Genomic DNA, 26531 nt, shown 5'->3' with positions numbered 1-26531 from the left:
CGTCGTCAATTGTTGTAATCGCGACAGTCGCGTGTCCAGCAAGTGAAGTGAGGCAACTGACGACGGCGAGTGACTGGCTGACGCGTAACGTGAGGATCTTGTGAGGGATTGCCTATCGTGTATGAAAAGAAGAGGAAAAAAGCGGAAGAAAAGAGAAGCGCGCTCGCGCGTATGTGTGTGTTGCATGTATGAGGATTGTGAGGTAAATTAGAACACGCGGCGTGCATGCAATTGCGCATCTCGATGATATCGTGTTCTACGCGAACGACTCCTTGGACCGAAGGGAACGAATGAAGTGAAAACATCTCGTAAAAGGAGGTTGTGTTGGACGGTGCGAGCACAAGTGTCGTCTATCGTGTACGCGGACACAAACTAGCTCTATCTCTTCCCCTCCCTCCCCTCTCCCCTCTCTCGGTGCGCAGTAATACATACATATCGTATATCGGTGAAAGAGACGAGAGTGCGAATATTTACTAATTGCACGACGACGATATCGGAGTGACCGCGACGAGGAGATTGTGAGCGAGTGAATAAATGAAGGCACAAATGTAAGAGAAAGAGAAACATCGAGAGCGCTCAAGGCTTTAGTACAGCGTGCGCGGATCCTGTCTGTTCTGTTTATCAAGGTTAAAGAAAACGAGACGATATCGTGGGTGCCTCGCTAAAATGGCGCTGATCGGCACCGTTATCGGCCGATAGGAAGAGAGAAAAAGAAAAAAGAACAGCAGCTTGAGAAAGAAAAGAGATAGAGTAAAAAAGAAGGGGGTGACGATCATTGTTTTGACATCGTCGAGAGCTCACGGAGAATTATTGTATTATCGTTCCTTCATTCCGTGCACCCCCGGATCGCCGGCCTCCCCTCTCCTCCCTCTCTCCACACACGCATACACACACACACACACACACACGCGCGCGCGCGCACACAATTTTTTTTCTATTCCCCTCCTTATCATCCGTTTTTTCGTTTCTTTATCCATCACGTTTCGCTTGCATTCTCGCTGTCTTTGTTGCGAAGCGTAGTTTCGGCTGACTATCAACGATCAACTGATATATCAATATATCGACGACTCCACGAGAGGAATCTGCTGTTGCTGTTGCTGCTGCTGCCGCCGCCGCGGTGCAGCTTGACGCGAGACGCGAAGGAGAAAGAAACTGGCGAAATCGCAACAACATTGGCGTGCGACGTAAACGTATAGACGTATACGTAGCGGCAGTGATCTCGGAAAAAAAGAGGGGGGTTTGCTGGTTCGACGCGACCGCGATGCCCGTGCCGCATCGCCACGTTCCTGACGTGAAGAAATATTTTGGACGGTATTCGGGCACATCGACGGAAGAGGCTATATTAGAGTTACGGAGAGTAGTTGGAGGCACGGAAGTACGACGGCTCGTCGCCAGGTGAGTGAATGAGAGAGAGATATGCTCTCTTGAATTTTTCTTGTCTATTTTTTATTAATCAATTCTATGAAGTCTGATGCATTTCTATTATTAACTCTACTAAATGTTCTTATTGGTTGCGCTTTTCATTGCGTTAGCTTAACATAGTTATCATTTCATTTTTCTTTAACATTGGCAAATAACAAGAATGTAATGATTTATTAGGTTACGCTGTGCCATCTACAGATCTGTGTTGGCGTTGCTTGCACTTTTTCAATTCATCTTTGCTTTCTCTCTTTTCATCGTCGGGCTATATATCCATCTCATTTGAAATGCGAAAATTTTGGAGGATTTCAAGCAACATGGATAGGCCTTTTGTGTCTCTCATTGGAAAGCACCCATAGTTGTTTCATTTTTATAATACTTATTGTATTATGCATCTGTTGAGAGGATTCTTCGATAGAGAACAGGTCTCTTTCCTCTTTAATTCCTAATACACAATTAAAAAGCACAGAGCAATAGGAACAACAGATTTCAATCTTCTATCAGAAATCTTGTATTTCGGTATACATGGTTTCTCTGATAGGTTGAAATCTCTTATTCCTCCCATTGTCTGTATTTTTTCAATTGTACGTTCTTCGTCCGCGAACACGTCATTCTCTCGAAAAAATTGGAAAGAAAGAAAAAATTCTTTTTCCCGCGTCGGCGTCGTCTAACCGTCGTCTAATCGACGCGGCGCATTCGAAAACCGTGGCATCACGCCTCTTTTCACCTTGAAAGCTTAAAAGGTTTATTTACGAGGGCGCAGAGGTCTGCTAAGAACTAAGAACAGTAAGAACAGTAAGAATGCTGGTGTAAGTGTAACCGATCGCCGCCAGGGTGTTGTCGATCTACGTGTGTTGTCAATTTACACCATTGTCCTCTGCGCCGCGCACACGATAGGTTATATTCTTCCGTCTCACCGATGACTATGCAGATTAAAGCGTGATCCTCGCCGAAACAACCGACGTGACCTCACGTGATATCCGCGATACGCTTTCTCGCGTCACGACTGACCCGACGTCGATCCCACGGACGACGACAAGGAGGACAAAAGACAAGGAGGCATCGAGGGATGACCGACGCGTGGCACAAAGGGTAAGGACGATCTATAGAGCGTTCGAGGAAATAAAATGGAGAAAAAAAAGTTGCGATACGTTTCATAACGTTGACTCATTTTTCTGCGATCGTAAGTCGATTCTTAGATTGCGACAATTGCGAGGTATACAAGGCTCAATTGTGATGATAGTTCAATCTCTCCTCTTTCTCTGATCTTTGATTAATTATCAGATAACGCAGATACATATGTAGATACATACACTCGTTTGGTCTGTTTCTATGACTAGTGTACATTTTTTTGTACTTAAAGTGAAATAGGTACACATGTTTGATATTTAGCGACAGACAAATAAGAAAGTTTATGTGCAGTTCAATGTAGCGGTAAAAAACAAAAAGTATACATCCTTTTTCAAAAAAAAATTCTGAATCGGTATACGCTGGTGCAATAAATTGGAGTAAGACAAATATATGTATGTTATATATTAGACTTTGGTTTTTTGTTTGTCAATTCAGAATTTTCTTTGAAAAAAGATGGTATAATATATTTTTTTTTTTTTTTCAATTACTATTGCATTGTATAATGTGCAACATCATTGTAAAGTCAGTCACATAGAAGTTTAGATTACAAAAGTAGATCACAATGCATGATCTTTCCTCGGAAGAGGAAAAGTGTACAAATCATCTCTCAAGATTACGCTTTGCCTATTTTTTTAATTAAAAAAAATTTTCTAAAAATTTTTTCTTCTACAATAATAATAAAAAGAGTGAGAAGTTAGAAACCATTTTGACCAATCACAATCAAATGTGAAAAGAATAATCGATTATAATTGGTCAGCTCTAACTTCTCACTTTTTAAAATTTACTACTAATGGATTTTTGCCATTAGTAATAAATCATTGGAAACCTCCAAGCTTTAATAAAAAATCTTAGGCATTTTTATGTTTTTTATGTTTTCATTTATCCACAATTTTTTTACCTATTGATTATTCTACATAAGTTTTAAGAGTTGTTGAAACAAAGGACATTTTATATAGCAAATACCATTAAAGAAATTAATTTAATTTTTTAAGTAAAACTTTAAATAATGATTACTAAGGTGCCTAATACTTTTGACTAAGAGTATATATAGTTTCGCAACTACATGCACATCATTATACAATAATTACAAATAAATAAGCTTTATTCCCTTGTTCAAACTTTTCTAAATGCACATGGTTATATATAAAAAATCAAATGTCATTGCAAGATAGGGATTAGGATTCCTCTATATATGTATCAATCTGTAATTTTGTTTTTTAATGCTGAAATTTTTAAACTAATGTAAGAAGCATTCTTTAGCGTACACTGAAGCATTTTTTATTGCAGAGCTGGTGTCAACGACATTAGCACACACTCTTTCTTTATTGCAGTATATGAACAATAATGAAAAGTTCACTGAACTTTCGGTTACACTAGGACTAGAGTTAGTTAGTGCGGCAGTGCAGGGTACGCGGAAATGGTGTGTTGCGTTCAGCAAAATACAACTTTTGTATATATATATATATATATATACAATGTTAATAACATTATGTCTAAATGTAATAATATATGTCATCTTCATCTTTTATATTTTTTCCATCATTATCTTCGATTAAGACTCTTTCTAATGGAATTGTAATTAATCTTCTTCATCTGATGAATAATCATCTGATGAATAATAAGTCTAATAATATGTCTGATCCGCCATGCACTATAACATTTTTTATTATCTACATATCTGCACTGTATTCTTGCTCAGTTCTAGTGCAATTCAGTTTCTAGTGCTGCGATAAACGATAAATCTTTTATAAATTTTTTAAATATTTTGTAATTTCTTTATTTACAGTTTAATCTATGCATGAGTTGTAGAAATCAGTCATACTATCATTAATTCTTCGTGCACCCTCGTAAATAAATTGTTAATGAAATGTACCCTCTCTCTTAGAAACTTGTATCTGATTAAATGATTTTAATAATTCTTTCACATTTCTTTTCATTCGGAAGGGGAAATTTGTTTTCTAAAAATTTGTGGAATATTACTGACTGTTTAATATTGGTATTCAGTACAGTTGGCAATTATATGCATTTGGATATGCAATAGGACGATAAGAACACAATAGAAACATTATGTAATATTTATTTTGAATGAATTAAAAATTACTTAGAACTTTTATATCTTATGATATTAAGCCATTGTGATATAATATATGGAATGTAGCAATCTTATTATAATACTATGACTTTTTTAATAAATAGACAAATTAATTAAGTTTTATAACATTCTTTCTTTTATTATTAATCGTATTAATGCAATGCTAGATATAGTATTACATTTTATTACATCAAGAACTTATAATATTTTATAACTATATATTTATTACTAAATTACTAATTTTTATAGAATAAATCAGTCACTATAAAGTTTATGACGCAATATTTTTTATTTTAGATATTAAATTTACAAGGATTCGTTAATACATCAAAATGAAAATCGATCGCAGTAGATTGAAAAAATGCACTTCCGAAGTGGTAAGTATTTTGCACAATAAATATTTTAATGAAAATTGGCTCATTAAAATATACATTAAATGAAATTTAAGGAAAGATTACATAATTTCTTTTGTGTATGTATATGTATATGTAATTACATATCTATATATAAATGCATGTGTGTATAATTATTCCAATCTTAGTTTCAATCATAGTAAGAGAAATTTTGATATGATTTCAATTTATAAACTAATTTCGATTAATTGTATATTATGTCTTGGAATAAAAGTTTCTAATACTCACGCATACTTTATTTATATTTAATTTGTTCAAATTATAATTATGTGTAACGTTTAGCCAGCAGAATGTCAGGCACTCATAAGCAAACTACGCTCTTGCTCGCATGCAGAGCTGCTAGAAGAACTAAAGCAGATAGATGCGTGGACATTTGGAAAATGCGAATTATTCCATTGGATTGATGTCTTAGATCTCAGTGACAGTATTTTAGAAGAAGCTGCAGCAAGAAGTCCAGATAATCCATGGGAATTAGCATGCGATCTTCCTCAGAATCGAGAGGTTTATTTAATAATTTATCTCTATTAGCATCAACTGATTAAAATATGTATTACTCTGAATGTATAGTTTTACATTAAAAGTCTTAAAATTAATAAAATAATTCATATATGGTTTTTACTTGATAGGCAAAAGAGCTGCTTCTTTGGGTTCTCCACTTCACAACATTGTTAATTGAACATTCATTTTCACGGCATTTGTACAACAGCATGGAGCACTTGGTTACTTTACTATCAAGTTGTAACATGAATGTAGTCCTTGGTGTATTAAATCTTCTGTACATGTTTAGTAAACGCAGTAATTTTATTACACGTCTAAATAGTGACAAACGGCAAGCTTTGCTCAGCAGGCTTATACATCTAGCTGAGGTCAGTAACCTTAATTTATATTTATATTTAGCGATATAATTTAACTCTATTAAATAATAACTTACAGAGTTGGGGAGGAAAGGAAAACGGTTTTGGTTTAGCAGACTGCTGCAAGGAATTTCCAGAAAAAGTAAGCAATGTGCACATTTTATTACTATATGTAATAATGTGTAACATGATACAGTTTTATTAATAATATTATATATGTATAATATGTACATATTTTTTATTTTATAGCCATTTCCAGCAAGTGCTACAACGTTACACTTTGAATTTTATGCGGAAAATCCGATTGTAACGGAGCTATCGACAACTGGTACATCACTCTCTAGTACAAAGAAAGTTGGTCAAATGAATCTTGTAACATATATACATATAGAAAATGTTGATAAACTCGGAAAAACCCCAGCACAGATTATGAATGATCTGTTAAAAGTTTATAATGTTCCTCAGGAACGACAAGTAAGGTTTAGAATTTTTTTTTTCCATGTAAATGATATGATTTGTAGGCTGCATTCTGGGAACGTTTTCAACGCTAATGCGTCATTCAATTTTTATCGTTTATTAGATGTACAGTACAGTGCATTAATTCGCTGGGTCATAGTAGCGGCTCAACTTATCGAAAATAAGAAAATGCAGTACTAAAAAGTTAATAAAAAATTCTTAGAGTTCTATGAGAAGAAAATAAATGATTTTTGTCTCTTGTTTTTCTGTAAAGTTGATAGTATTTGAGTAAAAAATCAACATCGATAAGCCGAACCATTACTATGACCCACGAATTAATGCACTGCAATGTATGTGAAACTTTATATACATAAAAATTAGATATAAAAAAAAACAAAGATAGAATGTGCTGATAGTGCTGAAAACGCGCTCCAAGAGATTGTAGCCAGAGAGATATTTTTTAACGCATTAAAATATGTTATTCTTAGATGGCTCTATTGACACATATAAGATTAGCGCATAGTTTTTCGGATTATCGAAGACGATTGCAGTGCGTGCAAGCTCGGCTTCAAGCTTTATCCGTACTTGTATACAGCAACGCGTTGCAGGAAAATGCGCATAGTCTTCTTCACGCTGGACTTCTTGAAGAGCTTGTGGAACTGTTGGAATTACCACATACTCACCTTGTTGAGATACGCGCGGCAGCGTTGCGTACTCTTACGAGCATTATACATTTAGATCGGAATCCACACTTCCCCAAGTAAGTATACATATTTTTCTATTTCATAAGAATTTGATATCTGATATAGTATTTTAATCTTTATTTTTATGTGATTCCAGAAAACCAGGTTCACGATTGAACATGATTATTGATGTCACTGGAGCTAGCTCGTATCACGGCTTTCTACCTGTTTTGGTTCGTACTTGTATAACAACGTTAACCTCACCACAACCAGATGGTCAATCATTTCCTCTCCCGCTTGCGACAGCCTTGTTTAGTTTTTTGTATCATCTTGCAAGTTACGAAGCGGGTGGAGAGGCTCTTGTAAGTTGTGGCATGATGGAGAGTCTTTTGAAAGTCATCAATTGGCCGGGAAGTGAACTGGAACATATAACGGTACTGTTTAACAGAATATATAATACATTCGATATTAATTTACAATTCGATATTAATAATAACAAAAATTATGATTTACTAAATTTGCGTTTTACATTCTATTTGTAAAATATATTCAATCTTATTTATTCATTTCTTTTTTTTTTTTTTTGCAGTTTGTAACAAGAGCAGTGCGTGTCATAGATTTAATAACAAACATAGATATGCAAGGTTTTCAAACTCATAGTGGTTTAGCTAGTTTTATCAACCGTTTAGACATGGAAGTTAATGTGTGTCGGAAAGAACAGCCGTTCGAAATAGAGCCACTGCTCTATCAGGATGCACCACAAATCTCACGTGAAAGATCGATAGAAAGGGAAGAAGGCTCTTCCACATCACGTCGGGAACACGAGACTTTCGATGAACGAGAGGAATCGTCTAATCCTATGGAAATATCAGAAGATGAAAATACAGTTGCCAAAGCAGATGAGAAGAATGAACAGCAGCCAGACTATTCTGCTGCCAAGACCGGCAAAACATGTTTACCACAACGAGCAGCACTCCTGAAATCAATGTTGAATTTTCTCAAGAAAGCAATTCAGGATCCGGCATTTTCTGACAGTATACGACATGTTATGGAGGGTACATTACCATCATCTCTGAAGCATATTATAAGTAATTCAGAATATTACGGTCCTTCGTTATTCTTACTTGCTACTGACGTCGTGACTGTGTATGTTTTCCAAGAACCGTCATTATTATCGTCTCTACAAGACAACGGCTTGACTGATGTTGTACTTCATGCTTTACTCATAAAAGAAGTGAGTGTAAATAATTTATATTTAATTTTGTGTTTTTCATAATAATAGAATATTTTTCATGATATGATACCAAAAGCGTTTTTAATAATTACTATGTCATGTAACAGGTTCCTGCTACTAGAGAAGTATTGGGCTCTTTACCTAATGTGTTCAGTGCTCTGTGTTTAAATCAACGCGGTCTTGAATCCTTTGTGAAACGGCGACCATTCGAACGCTTATTTAAAGTACTTCTCTCGCCTGTTTATCTTTCGGCAATGCGACGGCGACGAAGCGCCGATCCATTAGGTGATACAGCTTCAAATTTAGGTAATGCCATGGATGAGCTAATGAGGCACCAACCAAGTTTAAAAGTTGATGCTATTGGAGCAATCATTAAGGTATTAATTAAATAAAAATAAAAACTGCGTTTTCTAATAATTAATTTTGTTATTGTACATTGCATTTCCCAAATTATTTTTATTCGTCTTTTTTTTTACCTATTAGCTACTCGAAGAATTGTGTGTATTGGGCTGTGATCCACGGTACATATGCTGGCGTGCCGCTAGTAAATCTGAAAATTCACCATCAAACACGGCCTCTGGAAATCGTCAAACATCTGGTCAATCAGTCGGCGTTGGAGTAGGAGACTCTGGTGGCGGTGGTGGAGGAGGCGGCGGTAGCAGTAGTGACGAAGAAGAAGAAGATGAGGAAGAAGCTAGTACAAGTTCGCATCCTCAACGAGAAGAGCAACCTAGCATGTCACCTCAACAGCCTGGACCGCCACCTCAACCAAGAGAGAAGACTCCCATTGCTTTAGTGGAATATATTCACAATGTTATGAAATTTGTGGATGCTATACTCAGCAACAATTCAACTGATGATCATTGCAGAGAATTTGTTGCTCAAAAGGGACTCGTTCCATTATTATCGATTTTGGGTCTACCTAATTTACCTGTTGATTATCCTGTCGCCCAAGCGGCCCAATCTGTAGCCTCTGTATGCAAAAGTATCTTGGTAAGTATTTTGATCTTTCCGTATAATTATTTTTTTATGCGTGTTTTTTAAATGCATATTTTTTAAATGTAACTATATTACAAATATAATTTGATATTTACAGAATCTCGCACATGAACCATTAGTACTAAAAACAGGTTTGTCACAATTAAATGAAGTGTTAAATTTATTGAAACCACTTCACAATAATTTAGAATCCCCTGGCGCCTCTGTTTTGTTACACGAACTTGCGTCAGCTCCAAATCTGGAAACCGCATTTACAAGCGACACTGCTACGCCTTTGTTACACGCTATGAATGCAGCCCATGGATACGTAGTGATGTTTGTTCATGTTTGCCGTACTAGCCAAAGTGATATCCGAAATCTTTCTATGAATCACTGGGGTTCCGAATTGGGCTTGACCGTCCTCAAAGGTTTGTCGGAGCTTTATATGTCTCTCGTTTGGGAGAGTACATTACTCCTCGCGTTATGTAGCGAGGATATTATTCCGGCCGGATGCGAATTTGGCAAAGAAGATATGGATAAATTGATGCCACCCGAGTTAAAAACCGAGGGCGAACCTTCGGCCTCTTGGTCCGCTAGTATATCCTCGGATATGGGAAGTAATGGGATGACTACGGCCATGGAAGCTCTTAGCACAGATCCGCCGCCGGTGCCGATGGAGGTAGATGACAAACCAAATGTAAACACCGACAAGCCCAATAATTATCAGTTAAAATATATCAAACCTTTACTTGGCGCTTCTTCAAGACTCGGCAGAGCGCTTTCAGAACTATTTGGTCTACTTGTCAAACTTTGCATGGGTTCTCCCGTAAGACAACGTAGAGGACAGCAAATGCCTCTAACGCCTACGTTGCCCTCTCAGGCAGCGCGAAGTGTTGCCACTGCATTGAACTGCTTATTGACACGCGGGTTATCGTGGGATAAATTACCCCCATCACCGATTCCCAAATTTAAACTCACTTTTCTCATATGTTCAGTGGGATTTACATCACCGATGCTTTTTGACGAGAAAAGGCATCCTTATCACCTGATGCTTCAAAAATTTGTCAAATTGAATGGTCAAAATGCATTTTTCTCTACCTTTCATTGGGCTTTATCAGGTGGAGGCCATTTTGCGTTATCTGAAGGATTGGAACATCCGAATCTACCCGATGGAACTGGCGAGTTCTTGGATGCCTGGCTGATGCTGTTGGAGAAAATGGTTAATCCTAAGGCTATCTTAGACTCACCCCACGTGGTCTCGTCAAAGTGTACGGGAATATATAAAGTATGCGAGACATTCGATCCAATAAGATATCTCATCGATATCCATAAAAAAGCTTTCGAGGCAGTGATGCTGATGTGGGGTAAAAAACCACTCAAAAATTATGGAGCTCGCATGACAGAATCTATTTTATCGATTTTACGACATATTCTACGTGGTGAGAAAATCATCAAGGAACGCACGGAAAAGGAAGAAAGCGGAGACAATGCGATAGCTAGTGGTAGCGGTGCGAGCAGCGTTGGCAGAAGTGGTGGATCTGATCGTCGTGATGAACCAGAAGCGGACGTCAATCCGGAATATTTGAGACAACTGATGGATATGGGCTTCAGTCGAACACATTGTATAGAAGCGTTATTGCACACGATGACGGTAGAACAGGCAACCGATTATCTTCTAACAAATCCTGCGACTCTACGTAGACCCGATGCTCCAGTAAGCGACGCCAGTGGTCAAGGTTTGATTATGGATTTGGAATTGGCGGACGACGATCAGATAATGCATGCTATTGCAATGTCGCTCGGCGATACAGATACGCGTAAGATTTCGGGCATTGAAGAAATTCCTTCTCGCGAAACGACCATCACCGAAAGTATAGACGAATTTACACGTAGTGCACTTGGGCAATGTCTTAATCTATTAGATCTCATGCCGGACACGGTGTATAGAATTTGCGATCTGTTAGTGACTATCACCAAGAGAAATGGCGATGAGTGGCGGGATGATACGTTACGGCAGTTGATACGCGAGGTCGGACGTCTAGTGGATTATCTGATTGACATCGCCGAGAGTCAGGATGAAAATGCCGGAGCCCGATTGGTGGAGTGCGAAGAAGCGAATAAACTTTCTGGCCGCCTTTATCTCTATACTCTGTTCTTTGAAGGTTCATTTCAGGAGATGCGAGTGCCATGTGCTCTTATAGTGGAAGAATGCGCGATACTTGACAAACTCGTACGGTTGTTGGTGGTGAGCGAAGCTCCGCTCACCGCGAACAAGAATAGAATCGCTAAAGACTGCAAGGATACTAGCGCTGTGTTGAGCATGAAGACACCAAAGTGGTTAGCGCCTTTGTTACTGCTTATCGATCGGCTGGAAAAGGTGGCCTCTCTTACGCAACGAAAGCAGATGATGCACAAGATCACGACCAAATCGTGGAAGTGGTTTGACTTAAGTACTGGAAAATGGACCCCTTATTCGCCTATGAATAATCGAATCATCAATGACGCATATTGGGCAGGCGAGTCCAGTGTACGAATATCATGCAGTCGACGCCGATATCTCATCACCTTTTCCTGCATGACACAAGTGAACGAAGATAGCGATAATAGACGGCCCATCACGATGGGCTTCAAGCTCAGCACGGATAAGGAGGATGGTGGTTCGGGTTCCGATTCAAATATGGATACCGATGAGAGTCCAGTAGGAGAGGAAAGACGAAATACAGTGGTCCAAGGATTGGATCCTAGTATAGCACCGAGTATTGTACGGTGAGAAATACATTAATAAGTACAAATATGTAATGTAATAATTTAGACCTTGAAAAAAAAGTAGATAATTTTATTACATTGCGATATATTATGATGCTGTATAATTAATTAACATATTAATGCTTTTCTATGTTTTCTATTTTTTCTATATTATTTTTCGTAATGTTTTGTGTGATCATTACATAGGATCATAAAAAATTTTTGAAATAAAACACATCAGAATAGCTGTTTCTTAAATTTTGGGTCGCTGAATCCGAATTCGTAAACCATTTTATTCCATAACTTCTAGTTTTTTAGATAATTGAGAAAAATGATGGAAAATCTGTGAAAAATTGAAACGTTTGAAAAAAGAGCAAAAGTAAATATGACATTAAAATCGCAAAATTGATTTGAATGTATCTTGGTAAGTTGAACAAGATGTACAAAACAAAATTTGCTTTACTAATAATGTTTGAGATGACATAATGATGGCATAAATAAGTTGGTTGAAGTACATTGTGCAATCTGTACGATCTGCGTGAGTAGAAAGTTTTTTTAGCTTTAGAAACAAATAATTTTTTTTAATTGTTATTTTTGAAAGATAACAATTAAAATATCCATTTCTGGAGCTGAACAAATTTTCCATGACTTATACAGATCATTGTTTGTTGCACAATGGTAGCTACCGATTTGTTAAACTACATAGTACTCAACATTAGTAAAGCAATATTTTTTTGTTTCTTACACTTTGTGTATAATCAAAATATATTGAAATTAATTCTGTAATCGCATTTTAATGTCATATTTACTTTGCTCTTTCCTCAAACGTTTCAATTTTTATAGATTTTTCCATCATTTTTCTCGATTATTTAAAAAACTGGATATGATGGAGCAAAACGGCTTACGAATTCGAACTAACCGATCCAAAATCTACGTGGGTCGTTTGATAAGTTTGGTAAATTTCCATGGACTACCAAACGTGATCTATGCGTCCTTTCTGGCTGAAATTTGCCCTGAAGGGGTTTCGAAGAGTGGATCTTTCGAGATGTTGCGTCATCAAATGGAATTGTAGCGCCATTTCATGGAAATTTACCAAACTTATCAAACGACCCACGTATAATAACACTTATTCTGATTTGTTTTTCAAAAAACAAAATTTGTTCATAGTTTTGTGTATTATACGAAATACATTTTATAAAATTGAATTAATAAAGAGTAATAAACATCTCATAAATATTATTTATATTGCAGCGCGTGTGTAAAATTTTTGGCAATCCCAGTCGATCGAGACGCGTTACACGCTGTATTGAAAGTATGCTTACGGCTGACGAGAGATTATCGGAATGCAGAGGTATTTGCGCGGGAAGGTGGTGTTAAGTTACTCCTCGAAATGACGCAAATGTGCAGTTTTACCGGCTGCATCAATTTATGTACATTACTGATACGACATACCCTTGAAGAGCCACGCACACTTCGCCTTGCGATGGAAAAGGTACTTTGTGTGTTGTGTTTATATTTTCAATACAATTTCGTGTAATCCATTTATGTAACAATTCGTCCAATTTTGTTCTAGGTCATTCGTGCGCGCACACAGAGCAACATACCTCCTGCATATAAAGAGATACTTTTTATGACGCGGCAGATCAGCAGCGCTGTTTGCCGTAATCCAGAAGTATACAAAGAAGTGTGCGAAAATATCCTTAGAGTTGACATAAGTTGCTTAAAAAGTGAGTTTCAGTTAATGATGCTTCAGTTAGGATTTATTTAACCCCTTCAGATTTACTTGAGCGCACATTGTAATGTACATCAAATTTGAAGATATTATCCGTTGGAATTATTTAATTTTGTTGATATCATCTAAGATTTATCTGATGTACTTATCTGATGTAATAATATGTTGAAAAAATAGTCAAAATTTGAAAAAAATTAATTATTTATTTAAATACGCATGAATTGAATCAAAAGAATTTTTTTAACATAGTTTCCCAATAAAATCAGGTCTAAAGGGGTTAAGTAATATAATAATAATTTATAATTAATAAAATAATAATTTAACTTGTATTAACTTCTTATTTTGTTTTAAAATTATATCTTTTATTTTGCAGAAGATGATATTGACAATAGGCTAGTCGTGAAAGCCTTACCTCCTAGTCACTCTCCAGCATTACCGATGGTAGAAGAAATATCTGTAGGTGTTATTCGTGATATGTTGAACGCATTGATTAAGCCAATGCCAATGTTGTCGGATGATGGATCAGCAACTCCAACAAGCCCCGAAAAGAAGACATCACATACGACAACTCTATCGATGGGTAACACATCATCGTCGGCATCGTCATCACGGCGAGATGTACTGAGAAATAATGCAACAACCACTAACGATCCCTTGGACGACGACGATCAAGTGTCGCAAATTATTCCTCTAAAAATCTATACCGATCTCGGTAATAACAGCAAGGTAGAACCGGAGGAGGCAAAGAAGCCTATTTTAACAAAATCTGCGATATTAAAGATATTGGCAGAAGCTGTAAGATCTTATGGCGCTGTAGCTAGTCTTATCACCGAACATACGTATAGAGCTGGACAAAGTGAGATGGTATCTGAAGACACGACGGCTTTAGCATTCTTGCTAGATAAACTTTTGCCAATGTCGCCGGAAAATTCGGGCGATCGAACGTGCAGCAGTATGGCGAGAATGTTAATTGCTGCAATAGCTTCGTGTAATCATTCGCCGGATGTACAGACGACTTTGGTGACGGAAGTGAAGGCAGCTTTGACGAGAACACTCGCACTTCCGGAGAGTTCTGAGAAGCACGCGCAGCTTCAGTTATTAATCGGACTGATCTCTACCATGATTGATAGTTGTCCGCCAAATATGTCACATACTCAGCTGAGAGCTTCTTTGAGAGCCCATCAATACAATAACGTTAATTACATCGTCAGAATAATGCTCAGAAAGGGTATAATTACCGACTTGGCCAAAATACCACACAGTCTCGACTTATCGAGTCCGAATATGGCCGGCACAATTAACGCCGCGTTGAAACCATTAGAGACCTTATCGCGCATTATCAATCAACCAATACCGGGTGCGATCAATAACAAATTTACAAAGCCGAAAAATAGGACAGTCCAGGAAGAACCGATTGGAGAACAGACAGGCACTACGACCTCCGAAGCTACGCATGCCGTGGGAGAGGAAGTGAATGAGGACGCAGAGAACACTGAGCATGATATCTCTGTAACAGCTGAAAGCTTGGAACCGACGTCAGAGAGTCAGGTACATGAGGAAGGAGACGAGGCTGCACTGGAGGATATCATGGATCAGCTTCTCGAAAGGTAACGAGATGCAAATTAACAAATAATCAAATTTCGATGAACGTCATGCAATTCAAATAAAGTGTACAAGTAAATTTAATTTTATGTTTGATTAAGATATATTTATGCAGTATAATGACATCAATATGGCAGATAAAAAAATATTCAATATAACCGTGATGAATGAAATAAGATGATATGCTCATACATATGATGGTATCGCAGTGATGAATGTCTCCCATTTTAAGAGATATTAGCAAAGTACTCTTCTTCTCGGATTGTATTTTTATGCGATTTTATTTTGTAATATATACCTGTAAAATTCAATTATACAATTTATATCAAACTCAAACACATGTGTGTATACATATATATGCATATATTTTTTTTAATTTAAACATTTAACATGATATATATATTTTTAAATTTAAATATATGTTTTTTTTTTAGTTTATGTGTATTTTTGTTTTTTGTTTATGTATTGCACACGTTCGCGAATCTTTTTTTATTTATTTTCATAGCCCTTCAAGTTTATGAAAGCTACAGTACTTATAATCAAGTAGTGTACTGTTTTCCAGGGACGGCTCGGCCGTGGCGGAAGAACCATCTTCTCGCCCGCACAGGCCAATGGACATCGATGATGAAAGTCTCGCAATGCGTGACGCAGAGGGCGATTTCGATCCAACTCGAGATACCACAGTAAGAGTAACGTCACTTTTTTCATTTTTCTCATGTAATTGATACTTTTCGTTTTATTTTTTTATAATTTACAATGAATTTTATTCATTACAGGAGGACTTAATGAGCTCGGACTCTGACTCCGATAGCAATCCATCTGATGATAATGAGGACGAGGTGCAGGACGATGAGGACGAAGAGGAGGAAGAGGAAGATGATGGTAGATATTTTTGATACATAATAAAATCACAGCCGAGATAGAAAGAGATAATATAATATATTTCTTATCTTTATTTATGTTATAGGTGAAGAAAATGAAGAAGAAGAGGAAGAAGAGGAGGAAGGATCGTCCAATTATGAAGAAGATGGAATAGAATTTTACGAGGATGTTGGAGAGGGTGGTGTTTTTCGTATGTTTCCCTCTTCTGAGCGCGATGGTGGTAATGTCGTAATGATACAACACAACATTGAAAATCAGGACATTGCGAATACGTCGACGCCAGTTAATACGCGACCTAGTCTTCCATGGAATACCACATTCCCGTTACCATTAGGTCTGTTTGAAGAGCCGCCTGCAGGTTCTGAGAACAATGGTAAATAGGAGCGAAAATAGATAATTACAGTCGGAAATTCCCTTGTTCTTGATTAATCGAAACCGAATCTCTCTGTTCTTAACTTCAAGGTCTGTTTTTTTTTCTACTCCAAATTCCGAACTAGTGTATACTGGTGCAATAAATTAAAGTGAGACAGAAGTTTAGTTTGTTTCACTCTAACTTGTACTAGTTCAGGACTAATTCAGAATTCTTCGAAAAAAGAACAGATCTTCAATTTCTTCAATTTTCATGTAATACAATATATTGCTAAAATAGATTTTCATCAGTTTTCATATACGTATAGAATAGAATCCGTAATCTCAGTTTATGAAAGTAGATCAGTTGGTTGAGAATAGGGGGTTTCGATATGAATGGTCGACTGTGTTTTTTCTCTCCTTTTTTTTCTTTATCTTTTATTTAATTTCTTGCATGATTCTAAGATGTATAATTCCAATAATTTTGATGCAGGTATCAGTACTCATCCATTATTGATATCGCAAGGAAGTTTGGACACTGCAAGTACTAGAACGCGTGTTTTACGACGTGCTAGACAATATCAGTACCTTCAGTTATCCAACCCACGTAGTTCAAATCCACCTGTAATATTACAAAGGTATGTATTTATACATTGGTAAAACATTGTGTTTTGTAAATAAAGTAAATATTAGTCTAATTATTTAATATACTTGAAAACAATAAAAATCAGAACAACAAGGGAATAGGTATTGAAAATCGTATACTGATATTTAAAAGAAGTTACTTAATCTTAAAAGATTACAAAAGTTATTTAAAAAGACAAATGTTAATTATAGTTTTCTCTAATGTGTACATGGTATATAGACTCTTAGGTCCGGCTGCACAGACTCTCCCTTTATCCGCCAGTCAAGTTTTAGCATCAAGTTTTAGAGATACACGTGTTGTTGTAATGGATAATGGATTGGGAATATTTACTAATCAAGAGGAAGAGCAAATCGATTATGTTGTACGTACATAATTGTGCAATACGAAAATATAAATATTAAAAAATATAAGTTGTAACTCTCAATTTTATCGTTAGGATCAATCTGGATATCTTTTTGGTCCAAGCCTTGCAGCAACCTTGAATAATATACCAACCGCGTTACATTGGTGGATCGAAGAGAGCAAGCAATTAGACGGAGATTCTCAACCGGATTGTTGCGTTGGTGAGAACAAAAGCATTTGTTATTGTTAATTTTATATTTTTATGTACATAGTAGTTTTGTTAATTTTTTATGTCGGATAGGTGTTGTTCATAAGCTGATACCTGGACTAGAAAAACACAGGAATGCCGAGCTTGCCGAACGCAAAGAGAAACGTAAAAAACAACATGGATCAGAAAAAGAGAATGAAAAGGATAATAAAGAAGAAAAAGAACGTTCAAATACTACCGATGGTAAATATGCTCCCATATATTTTTCTACACTTATATATACATGTACGTATACGACAATAGTTTTTAGCGTGACACAAAATGCCACAAGTATGAAACTGCTATAATTTTAGAACATTATAAGTTTAATCTTACACAGAGTGTTATACTACTGTTAAAATTTTAGATAGATGCGTTCATTAGTTTCTTTGTTTCGGTCTAATGAAACGCAATATTTGCTAAATCTATTAATGGAATTTTGTGACTGAAAGAAATTGAAAAAAATGTGCATTGTCATGATGGAATGGAGAATCGGTTGCTTTATACGACCGAGACAAAGAAATTAATGAATGCATCTGAAATTTTAACAGTATTCCTGTGCAGAATCAAACTTGTCTAAAATTATAGCAATTTGAGACTTGTCAATGGCGTCATTCCAGTGTTAGGCCGAGAACTTTTCGAACTTATCCTCGCGTATATACATAATTAACGATGAAAACGATTTAAAAATACGATAATACAATTCCTTAAACTGCATCTGATATTTTAGTTACATTGCCCAATTTGACATTGGATGAACAGCGATCATCAGCATCAACTTCACTACGAACCGATGTCACTCCGCTTGTTGCTGGAGAAGGAACTGCGGTAGAAACAACAAGACAGGAGCGCACTCCGGAAGAGGACATAATCGGTATAGCTATATACGCAAGACAATATTTTTTATTTATTTTTACTGTTCTAGACGCGTGTTTGTATGTATTTTTTACATACTAGATGTAACAGGTGAAATGGAAGTAACGGTTCAAGAGGATGAGGAACGACCACCTCCACCACCGCCAGAAGAACAGTCGGTCTCCGATAGTCGTGATCCTCGCACGGCAAATCGAAATCCCACGTTAGAGTTGGCTGAAAGTATCGTCGATTCTGTGCTTGGACCGTGTACTTCTGAAGCGACCATTAGATTAAGTAATATTACTATTTTATTAAAAGTAATTAAAATCGTCCATTTATAACGCTATTATACATATCTCTTATTTTTATGTTATTTATATCGTGGATCGAATGCAAGTGATTACTTTAGAAATTGGGATCTTTTGCACTCAGACCGATTAATTGTCTTTATTGCTAAGTTATTGTTAAGATTCTGTGTACTAATATTCTTCTGTCATTAGACCTACATGTGTCTAATGACGCGCCTACGCATCTTGCTTCAACAGGACAGCCTGGGCGAAATAACGTAGAAACAGCGAATGTTCCTGAATCATCATCTAATCGCACTCCGGCTACACCATTAGTAGTAGATTTTGGTCAAGAAACTAGCGAGGATCTGTCGAGGGAGAGTAGTGATTCGGCTGATTGGATTCGCAGACTCTTGACAGACGACAGTCAATGTCGAACAAGCGACATTGATTTACGGCGTGAACGAAAGTAAGTATGCACATGTGAATACAAATTACAGCAGTTTTAACATAAAATGTCATTGTAGTGCCAACGTTGTCAATCAGAATCCAACGTCGTCAATTACGGCCGAGACCACTACTACGGCAGGGACCTCGGAACAATCGTCACAGCAACCGTCGCAACAGCAACCACAGCAACAATCCAGTAATCAGGAGCAACAATTACCGGACGGTGTGGATCCGTCGTTCTTGGCTGCTCTGCCTGAAGATATGCGCGACGAAGTCATTGCCGAGCAGCTCAGGTCAATTGATGATCTTATTCGTATGTTTATATATAGAGGGGATAATATGTAAATACTAATAAAATAATATGTCTGCAGGCTGCAACGTATGAGGCAACGCGCACAGGCTTCTGTAGTTGAGGAGCTTAGCGGACCGATTGAAGTAAATCCTGAATTCCTAGCTGCTTTACCACCGGCGATACAAGAGGAGGTTTTGGCACAACAACGCATGGAACAGCAACGACATGCGGCCGCATCGGCGAATCCGGAAGATCCCGTGGATGCCGCTGCTTTCTTCCAAAATCTACAACCTTCCCTTCGACAAGCTGTTAGTATATATTCTCGGATTAATTTATTATTGTTTACCTTGATAATGATGTTTCATTTCTACTTCTGAAGTTGAAATTTGTCTGTAGATCCTAACTGATATGGAAGAGTCTCAAATATCCGTCCTTCCACCAGATTTAGCTCAAGAAGCTCAAAACTTAAGGAGAGAGTGGGAAGCTCGTAATCGACACATGATGCAAGAAAGATTCCTCAATCATGTTAGCCAAAGCAATACTGCTCTCTCGAGTATATTAAGAAATTCTGGTAGAGGTAAGTTTCGGTTTTAAAATCATTTATTATAGAAAAATCATATATTATATTTTATTATGCATAAAATTTAACGTGGATAAAAAGTTTTATATATAAAATGTATACACATAATTTTAATAATTATTCATAATATATAAAAACACATAATTTTTATAATTTAATTGTAATTTTGTTTTTATTTTTATTTACAAAAATCGCAAATATATTTGTAGCTCGTGGAGGTGGTACTCGATATGCGATTCACGCCGTTCCACAACGATCTCAATGGAATACCTGGAACGCTCGCGGCGATACAAATATGGCTCACCAAGGCGCTGGCTTACGATTAAGAGGCCGGCAATTACTCGATCATGAATCGATGGCTTGCCTACTTGTGTTATTATTTGTTGATGAGCCAAAAATTAACACGCTTAGGCTTCATAGAGTGATCAGAAATCTTTGTTATCACGGTAGTACAAGGGAGTGGATAGTGAAAGCATTACTAAGTATTATGGAAAGAAGTAACGATGAGAATAAGGATATAATGGCAGATTTCAGTGGAAAATTTAAGAGGAAAGGATTATTAAATGCTCCCATGGATTTATGGTAAAACTTTTCTTCGCTTAGAAATTGATTCTAAAAACATGTTTATTATAACCTATCTTTTATCATTTATTTCAGTTCTCCAAAAATTTTTGACCAAAAAAATAACACACAATCATGGCTAAATATTAGTATCGATGCTGCACTCGGTTGTAGAGCAAATGTATTTCATATAGTACGTCATGCTGGTAAGAAATCTGAAAGGCAAGGTAATATTATTGCAATTCATCCGCAAGCTGCACCTACTGTATGCAGGTCAGTGTACTATCTTAAAAATATTTAGATTGAAATAAAATTTAATATAATTTATTAAAAATAATTTTCTCTTATTATTCTTTTTTTATTATTTCTATATAATGATAAAAATATTTTTCTGTTTCATTACAGGCATACTTTAGAACTGTTGATTTCACTCGCTAAGAGTTTCCCTGGATATTTTGTGCCAATAAAATCTAAGGATTTAGACGATAAAGATAGTGGTAAGGAGAAGGACGTGAGTGGCAGTAAAGAGGAAGGCGGAGCGAAAAACAAATCGGCATCTAAAATAGGAAGAAGCGATCTTCCAGATTTCTGGGATTTGCTTCTGAAATTGGATTCGTGTGCATCCAAAAAAGGAAAATCAGTTGCGAGAACTCATTCGAATACGAATTTGGGCAGTGAGCCAGAACATGGCACAACTTCATTTGAAGCTTCCGCATTCGGCCAACTTATCTCGATGCTCAATTGGTCTGTGATTAAACGAAGCAGTCAATTGACAGATAAGTTATTGCGACTTTTGTCCTTGATCTCTATCGGCTTGACGGAAGTAAATCCTTACCGACGGCAAGAAGGCGGTGCAAAAAACAAGAAAACTGAAGTTAATAAGGATCAGAGCGTCGCCGCACCAGAAGGACACCTCAAGCTGGCCGTACAGGTTTTGACTAGTAAAAGTTGTTCCGAGGATGGACTTGAAGATGCAACTGCACTATTACTTAATCTATCTCATTGTCCTGATCCTACTAGACAATTAGTATGTATTGTATTCTTACATAAATTAATACAAATGATGTTAATATTAATATTAACATTAATATTGATATTACAACATTAATATAACGATACGATGTTAACATCTTTTCTTCTACCTATATTTTTTCCTAGATATTAAAATTACTTTTGGAAGGTGCGATGGAATTGGCAAATATGGTGTGTGAACATATCAACGATTTGATGATGGAATTAAAAGTTCTAAATCGTGAATTAAGTCGAAGAAATTCATTGGAGGATCAACCATCGACTAGTAGCGGGAATGGACGAGGAATTTTATTAGATAGGTAAAATATTCTTGTAGCACGTAATTAAATGTTAAAGCGTGTCAATTTTTATACGCTTTGCATTCTCAAGAAGAAGCTAGACAGTAATAAAAAATGGTCTTTTTAGATTTACTAATGAAAATGTAGTCGTCACAGCACCGAGTAAAGTTAAAGCCGGAAGTGACCTTCAATTACCATCGATGGCTGCTCTCGTCAGTAAAACCTCTAGTCAGGCATTTTTTTTGAGAATACTTAAAGTTATTGTGCAAATAAGGGAAGCTGTGCGCTTAGCAAACACTAAGAAAACAAGTATGAGATATATATATGTGTGTATGTGTGTATGTGTGTGTGTGTGTGTGCGCGCGCGCGCGCGTGTGTATATATACGCCGTCATTATAATTTTATTTTGCGAACAATTTTTTATATTTTATTTATTTATGTTAAATTTACAATATTTACAAATTAAAATTTCTATTTTAAGCTAATCAAACAACAGTGACAGTGATGGATACAGGTACAACAAGCAATGCATCAGAAATAGGTATTTTTATATCTTTTTTTATCTTTTTTATATCTATAATTTTTCCTAAATCAATATTTGTACTAAAAATTAATATATCTTGTTATAGCCGCCGACAATGCAGACATCGATGTTCCTATGGATACAACACAAGCAAATACTTTAAGTCTTGAGAATTCAAAGACATGCTCTTCTCGTAATGGTAAATCGAGCAGATTATTTTATTTTTGCTATAATAAGACGAATATCTTAATTCATAGATTGATCAATATCTCATATGTAAAAAAAATCCAACTTTGCTCAATAAAAACTGCATTTGCTGTCTATAATATATGATTGATTAATTAAAAAACGCTAACTATATCTGTTTTAACTTAAACTTATGTCTGTTTTATTATTATTATTATTATTATTATTTTAGACGAAGAGAAAACTGCACTTCCATTGCTGAGTGAGAGTTTAGTATTGGATAACTTATGGGAAACTCTTAGCGCTTGCTTACTTGAATTAGAATACACTCCTGATCACCATGCCGTCCTTGTTTTACAGGTAAAAAGTTTAAATTTATCACATTTTAAGAGCTATCACCGAATTATTATATCGTCATTGTACTGATCATTACATTATTTGCGGTATAAATAGAAATTATATGTAACGTTGTAGCCTGCAGTAGAAGCATTCTTCTTGGTGCACTCATCTTCAAGTACGTCTCGAGATCGTGACAGTCGTCTTAATACAACTAGTGAGAATCGAGAAGTGGTACCAGACTTAGCACCAGTTTCTCCAATATATTCAGATAATGAAGGTACTTCTCAGTCGGAAGCTCCCACTAATGCTTCTTGGGATATCACACCAGCACCGCAGAAAACATTACCACCGGATCAACTAAAGTTCCTCAAATTTGCCGGTACGTATTAACTAATGATGAAACCATAGTTATTATTTTATTTAATGTAATATGTATCTTATTCGCACAGAAACACACAGAACCGTGCTCAACCAAATTCTACGACAAACGACTACACACTTAGCAGATGGACCATTTTCCGTATTGGTGGATCACACAAGAGTGTTAGACTTCGATGTGAAGAGACGTTACTTCAGAACAGAATTAGAACGGATGGACGAAGGTATACGTAGGGAAGAATTGGCAGTTCATGTTCGTAGAAGTCACGTTTTCGAAGATTCATTCAGGGAGCTTCACCGAAGAAATGCTGATGAATGGAAAAATCGCTTTTATATCGTCTTCGAAGGTCTAACATTTATCTTGATTGAGCAAGCTTGTACAAACTTCATAAATGTCGGCACTAAGTAATATTTTACTTTTCAATTTAAAAGGTGAAGAAGGGCAAGATGCAGGAGGATTGCTGCGAGAGTGGTATGTCATCATTTCGAGAGAAATCTTCAATCCAATGTATGCTCTATTCACCGTTAGCCCTGGCGATCGAGTAACGTACATGATAAATTCATCTTCACACTGTAATCCCAATCATTTGTGTTATTATAAATTTGTCGGTCGAGTAATTGGTAAGTATTCGATTTGATTTTCAACGGAGACAGATCAGATATAAGAAATAATTCTAAAATTATATAATTCTCATATTATTTTTGTAGCTAAGGCTATTTATGACAACAAATTATTAGAATGCTATTTCACGCGTAGTTTCTATAAACATATACTTGGCATACTCGTGAAACATACGGATATGGAAAGTGAGGATTATAGTTTTTATAAAGGACTCGTTTATCTTACGGAACATAATATTTCCGACTTGGGATACGAGTTAACGTTCTCCACAGAGGTAATGAAGAACAATTATTTCAATACATATTTGGCTTTGTATTTCAATTACTAAATGCTTTGTGTTGCTTCTAGGTGAACGAATTTGGTGTCAACGACGTGCGAGATTTAATACCAAATGGACGTAATATAATTGTTACAGAAGAGACCAAACTTGAATATATTAGGCTCGTATGTCAAATGAAGATGACTGGAGCAATTCGTAAACAGTAAGTGGATTTAAAGTTTTGAAATCGAGTAAAAAGAATATTATTGTTTAATTACTTTTTATCCTATTTTTACATCTTAAATCTTCCTTCATAGATTAAATGCGTTCTTGGAAGGCTTTTATGATATTATACCCAAACGATTGATCTCTATATTTAATGAACAAGAACTTGAATTATTGATCAGTGGCTTGCCTAATGTAGATATTGAAGATCTTAAAGCAAATACCGAGTACCATAAATATACTGCTACGTCTTTACAGGTATATTTTGTTACCTTTACAGGTATATCATATTTGAAAGGATTATATTTTATACCATATGTGTATTTTATCATTTTTCCAAAATGCAGATTCAATGGTTCTGGCGTGCATTACGAGGTTTTGATCAAGCAGATCGTGCCAAGTTCTTACAATTCGTTACTGGTACGTCCAAAGTGCCGCTACAAGGTTTCGCCGCGTTAGAAGGCATGAACGGTGTACAAAAGTTCCAAATTCACAGAGAAGATAGATCAACAGACAGGCTTCCATCTGCCCATACTTGGTAATTATACGAAAAGAAAATCTTTTTGTTTACATTTCTTTAAACATACAAGCTAAAATTAAATCGATCGCGAATTTATGAGGCTAAAACTATATTCTCTAATTGTAGTTTCAATCAACTGGATCTACCAGTGTACGAGACATATGATAAATTACGTACAAATCTACTCAAGGCAATTCACGAATGCAGCGAAGGATTTGGATTTGCATAAGCTTACTGAAACGCTGTTATCGTATATTGTAGCAGTTTATCATGTGTTATTCTGCCTGTTCAGAGTAAAATACATTACGAGAATTCACCTCCTTACATAATCACGCGTTTATGCGTTCACGCGTCCAGTCGGTGACGTTCTGGTGACACGCTTGGTCTTCATTCAAGATCTAATTGAAAATTCGATATATACATATAGACGTACGGATATGTATATACGTATAACTAATTCTGATGTAATTACGTGAGAATAACTATCAATGATACCCAAAGCTAGGGTTTATTTTGTTGAAGAGGATCTTGGAAGAAGATGCTGAGCTTAACGATAATTCCCAACAAGGAAAGATAAGGAGAGATTAGTTCAGTTTTATGCGATAAGGATAAGCTAAAGATAAGATTCACACATAATTGTAATAGTTAGATACATTAGTTTGTCATAAGAAATAATATAGGATGAAAAAATGTAATATACTGCACTTTGAAGTCAGCGATGTTTTAACCGGTTCGATAGATTGAATAGAAAGCGGTGGGTAACGGTAGCCTGGTTCTTTACCAGAAAAAAAGCAGCAAAAAGTATAAGTCGATGAATGTTTGTGAGAATGAAAGAGAAATATGTGAGAGAGCGAGAGAGAGAGAGAGAGAGAGAGAGAGAATTTAATCGAGAGATACTGAGCCTAATTAAAAGATTTCAATATGAAAGCTGTCCTTCCCTAAAAACTGTATGGTTGTACGCACTATTAGTATTAATAATTGTAACTAATTCTTAATTATAGTAATCATTAAATATCGTTTTAATATTAATCATTCTCGAAATGTGATGTTAAACAAGTGTAATTTCTTTTTCTTGAGATCTAACGAAATAAAATTTACAGTTGAACAGACGTTACTTCATAACACACATCGAACGGAATAATATTAGCGAAACACACCGCACACAGGCACCGTTATAGTTAGTTACGGAACTCCTTACGAAATTGTTAGGGAATTATTGATTAGAAATCGCAGAATAAAGTGAATGTTGTATTTCTTATAAAAAAAAAAAAACAAAGCAATTGCATTCTTTTATTGCACAGAGTCCTTAATTATTAACTCCGAGTTTCCTGAGTAGACAA

General features: G+C 36.1%; 1 protein-coding gene across 8 annotated transcripts; it reads left to right on the top strand.

Moving 5' to 3' along the window:
* LOC108690196 (E3 ubiquitin-protein ligase HUWE1) lies at positions 1 to 26463 on the top strand. Of its 8 annotated transcripts, none has more exons than XM_018197376.1 (44): positions 1 to 1395; positions 4940 to 5019; positions 5338 to 5556; positions 5682 to 5921; positions 5989 to 6051; positions 6159 to 6383; positions 6854 to 7125; positions 7206 to 7482; positions 7638 to 8282; positions 8390 to 8659; positions 8766 to 9275; positions 9379 to 12026; positions 13257 to 13497; positions 13579 to 13732; positions 14111 to 15344; positions 15902 to 16022; positions 16116 to 16221; positions 16307 to 16594; positions 17063 to 17207; positions 17435 to 17576; positions 17652 to 17778; positions 17859 to 18008; positions 18535 to 18678; positions 18771 to 18953; positions 19160 to 19415; positions 19474 to 19689; positions 19768 to 19996; positions 20085 to 20265; positions 20478 to 20850; positions 20926 to 21102; positions 21235 to 21856; positions 21988 to 22160; positions 22267 to 22448; positions 22621 to 22680; positions 22769 to 22861; positions 23081 to 23208; positions 23323 to 23566; positions 23637 to 23912; positions 23998 to 24186; positions 24274 to 24461; positions 24536 to 24669; positions 24764 to 24929; positions 25019 to 25209; positions 25318 to 26463. In XM_018197376.1, the coding sequence occupies exons 2-44, from the start codon at positions 4975 to 4977 to the stop codon at positions 25418 to 25420; spliced, it is 12630 nt and encodes a 4209-aa protein (XP_018052865.1). In that variant the 5' UTR covers positions 1 to 1395; positions 4940 to 4974; the 3' UTR covers positions 25421 to 26463. The 8 variants fall into 8 exon arrangements, with proteins under 8 accessions (XP_018052865.1, XP_018052861.1, XP_018052859.1 ...); XM_018197372.1 differs by having other exon boundaries at positions 15902 to 16028; positions 18762 to 18953; XM_018197370.1 differs by having other exon boundaries at positions 15887 to 16022; positions 18762 to 18953.
* The last annotated feature ends 68 nt before the right edge of the window (positions 26464 to 26531 follow it).

This window comes from Atta colombica, unplaced genomic scaffold, assembly GCF_001594045.1.
Source record: "Atta colombica isolate Treedump-2 unplaced genomic scaffold, Acol1.0 scaffold3, whole genome shotgun sequence".
Classification (NCBI taxonomy): domain Eukaryota; kingdom Metazoa; phylum Arthropoda; class Insecta; order Hymenoptera; family Formicidae; genus Atta; species Atta colombica.
Note: the sequence above shows the minus strand (reverse complement) of the source record. Positions and strands in the feature narration are given on the sequence as shown.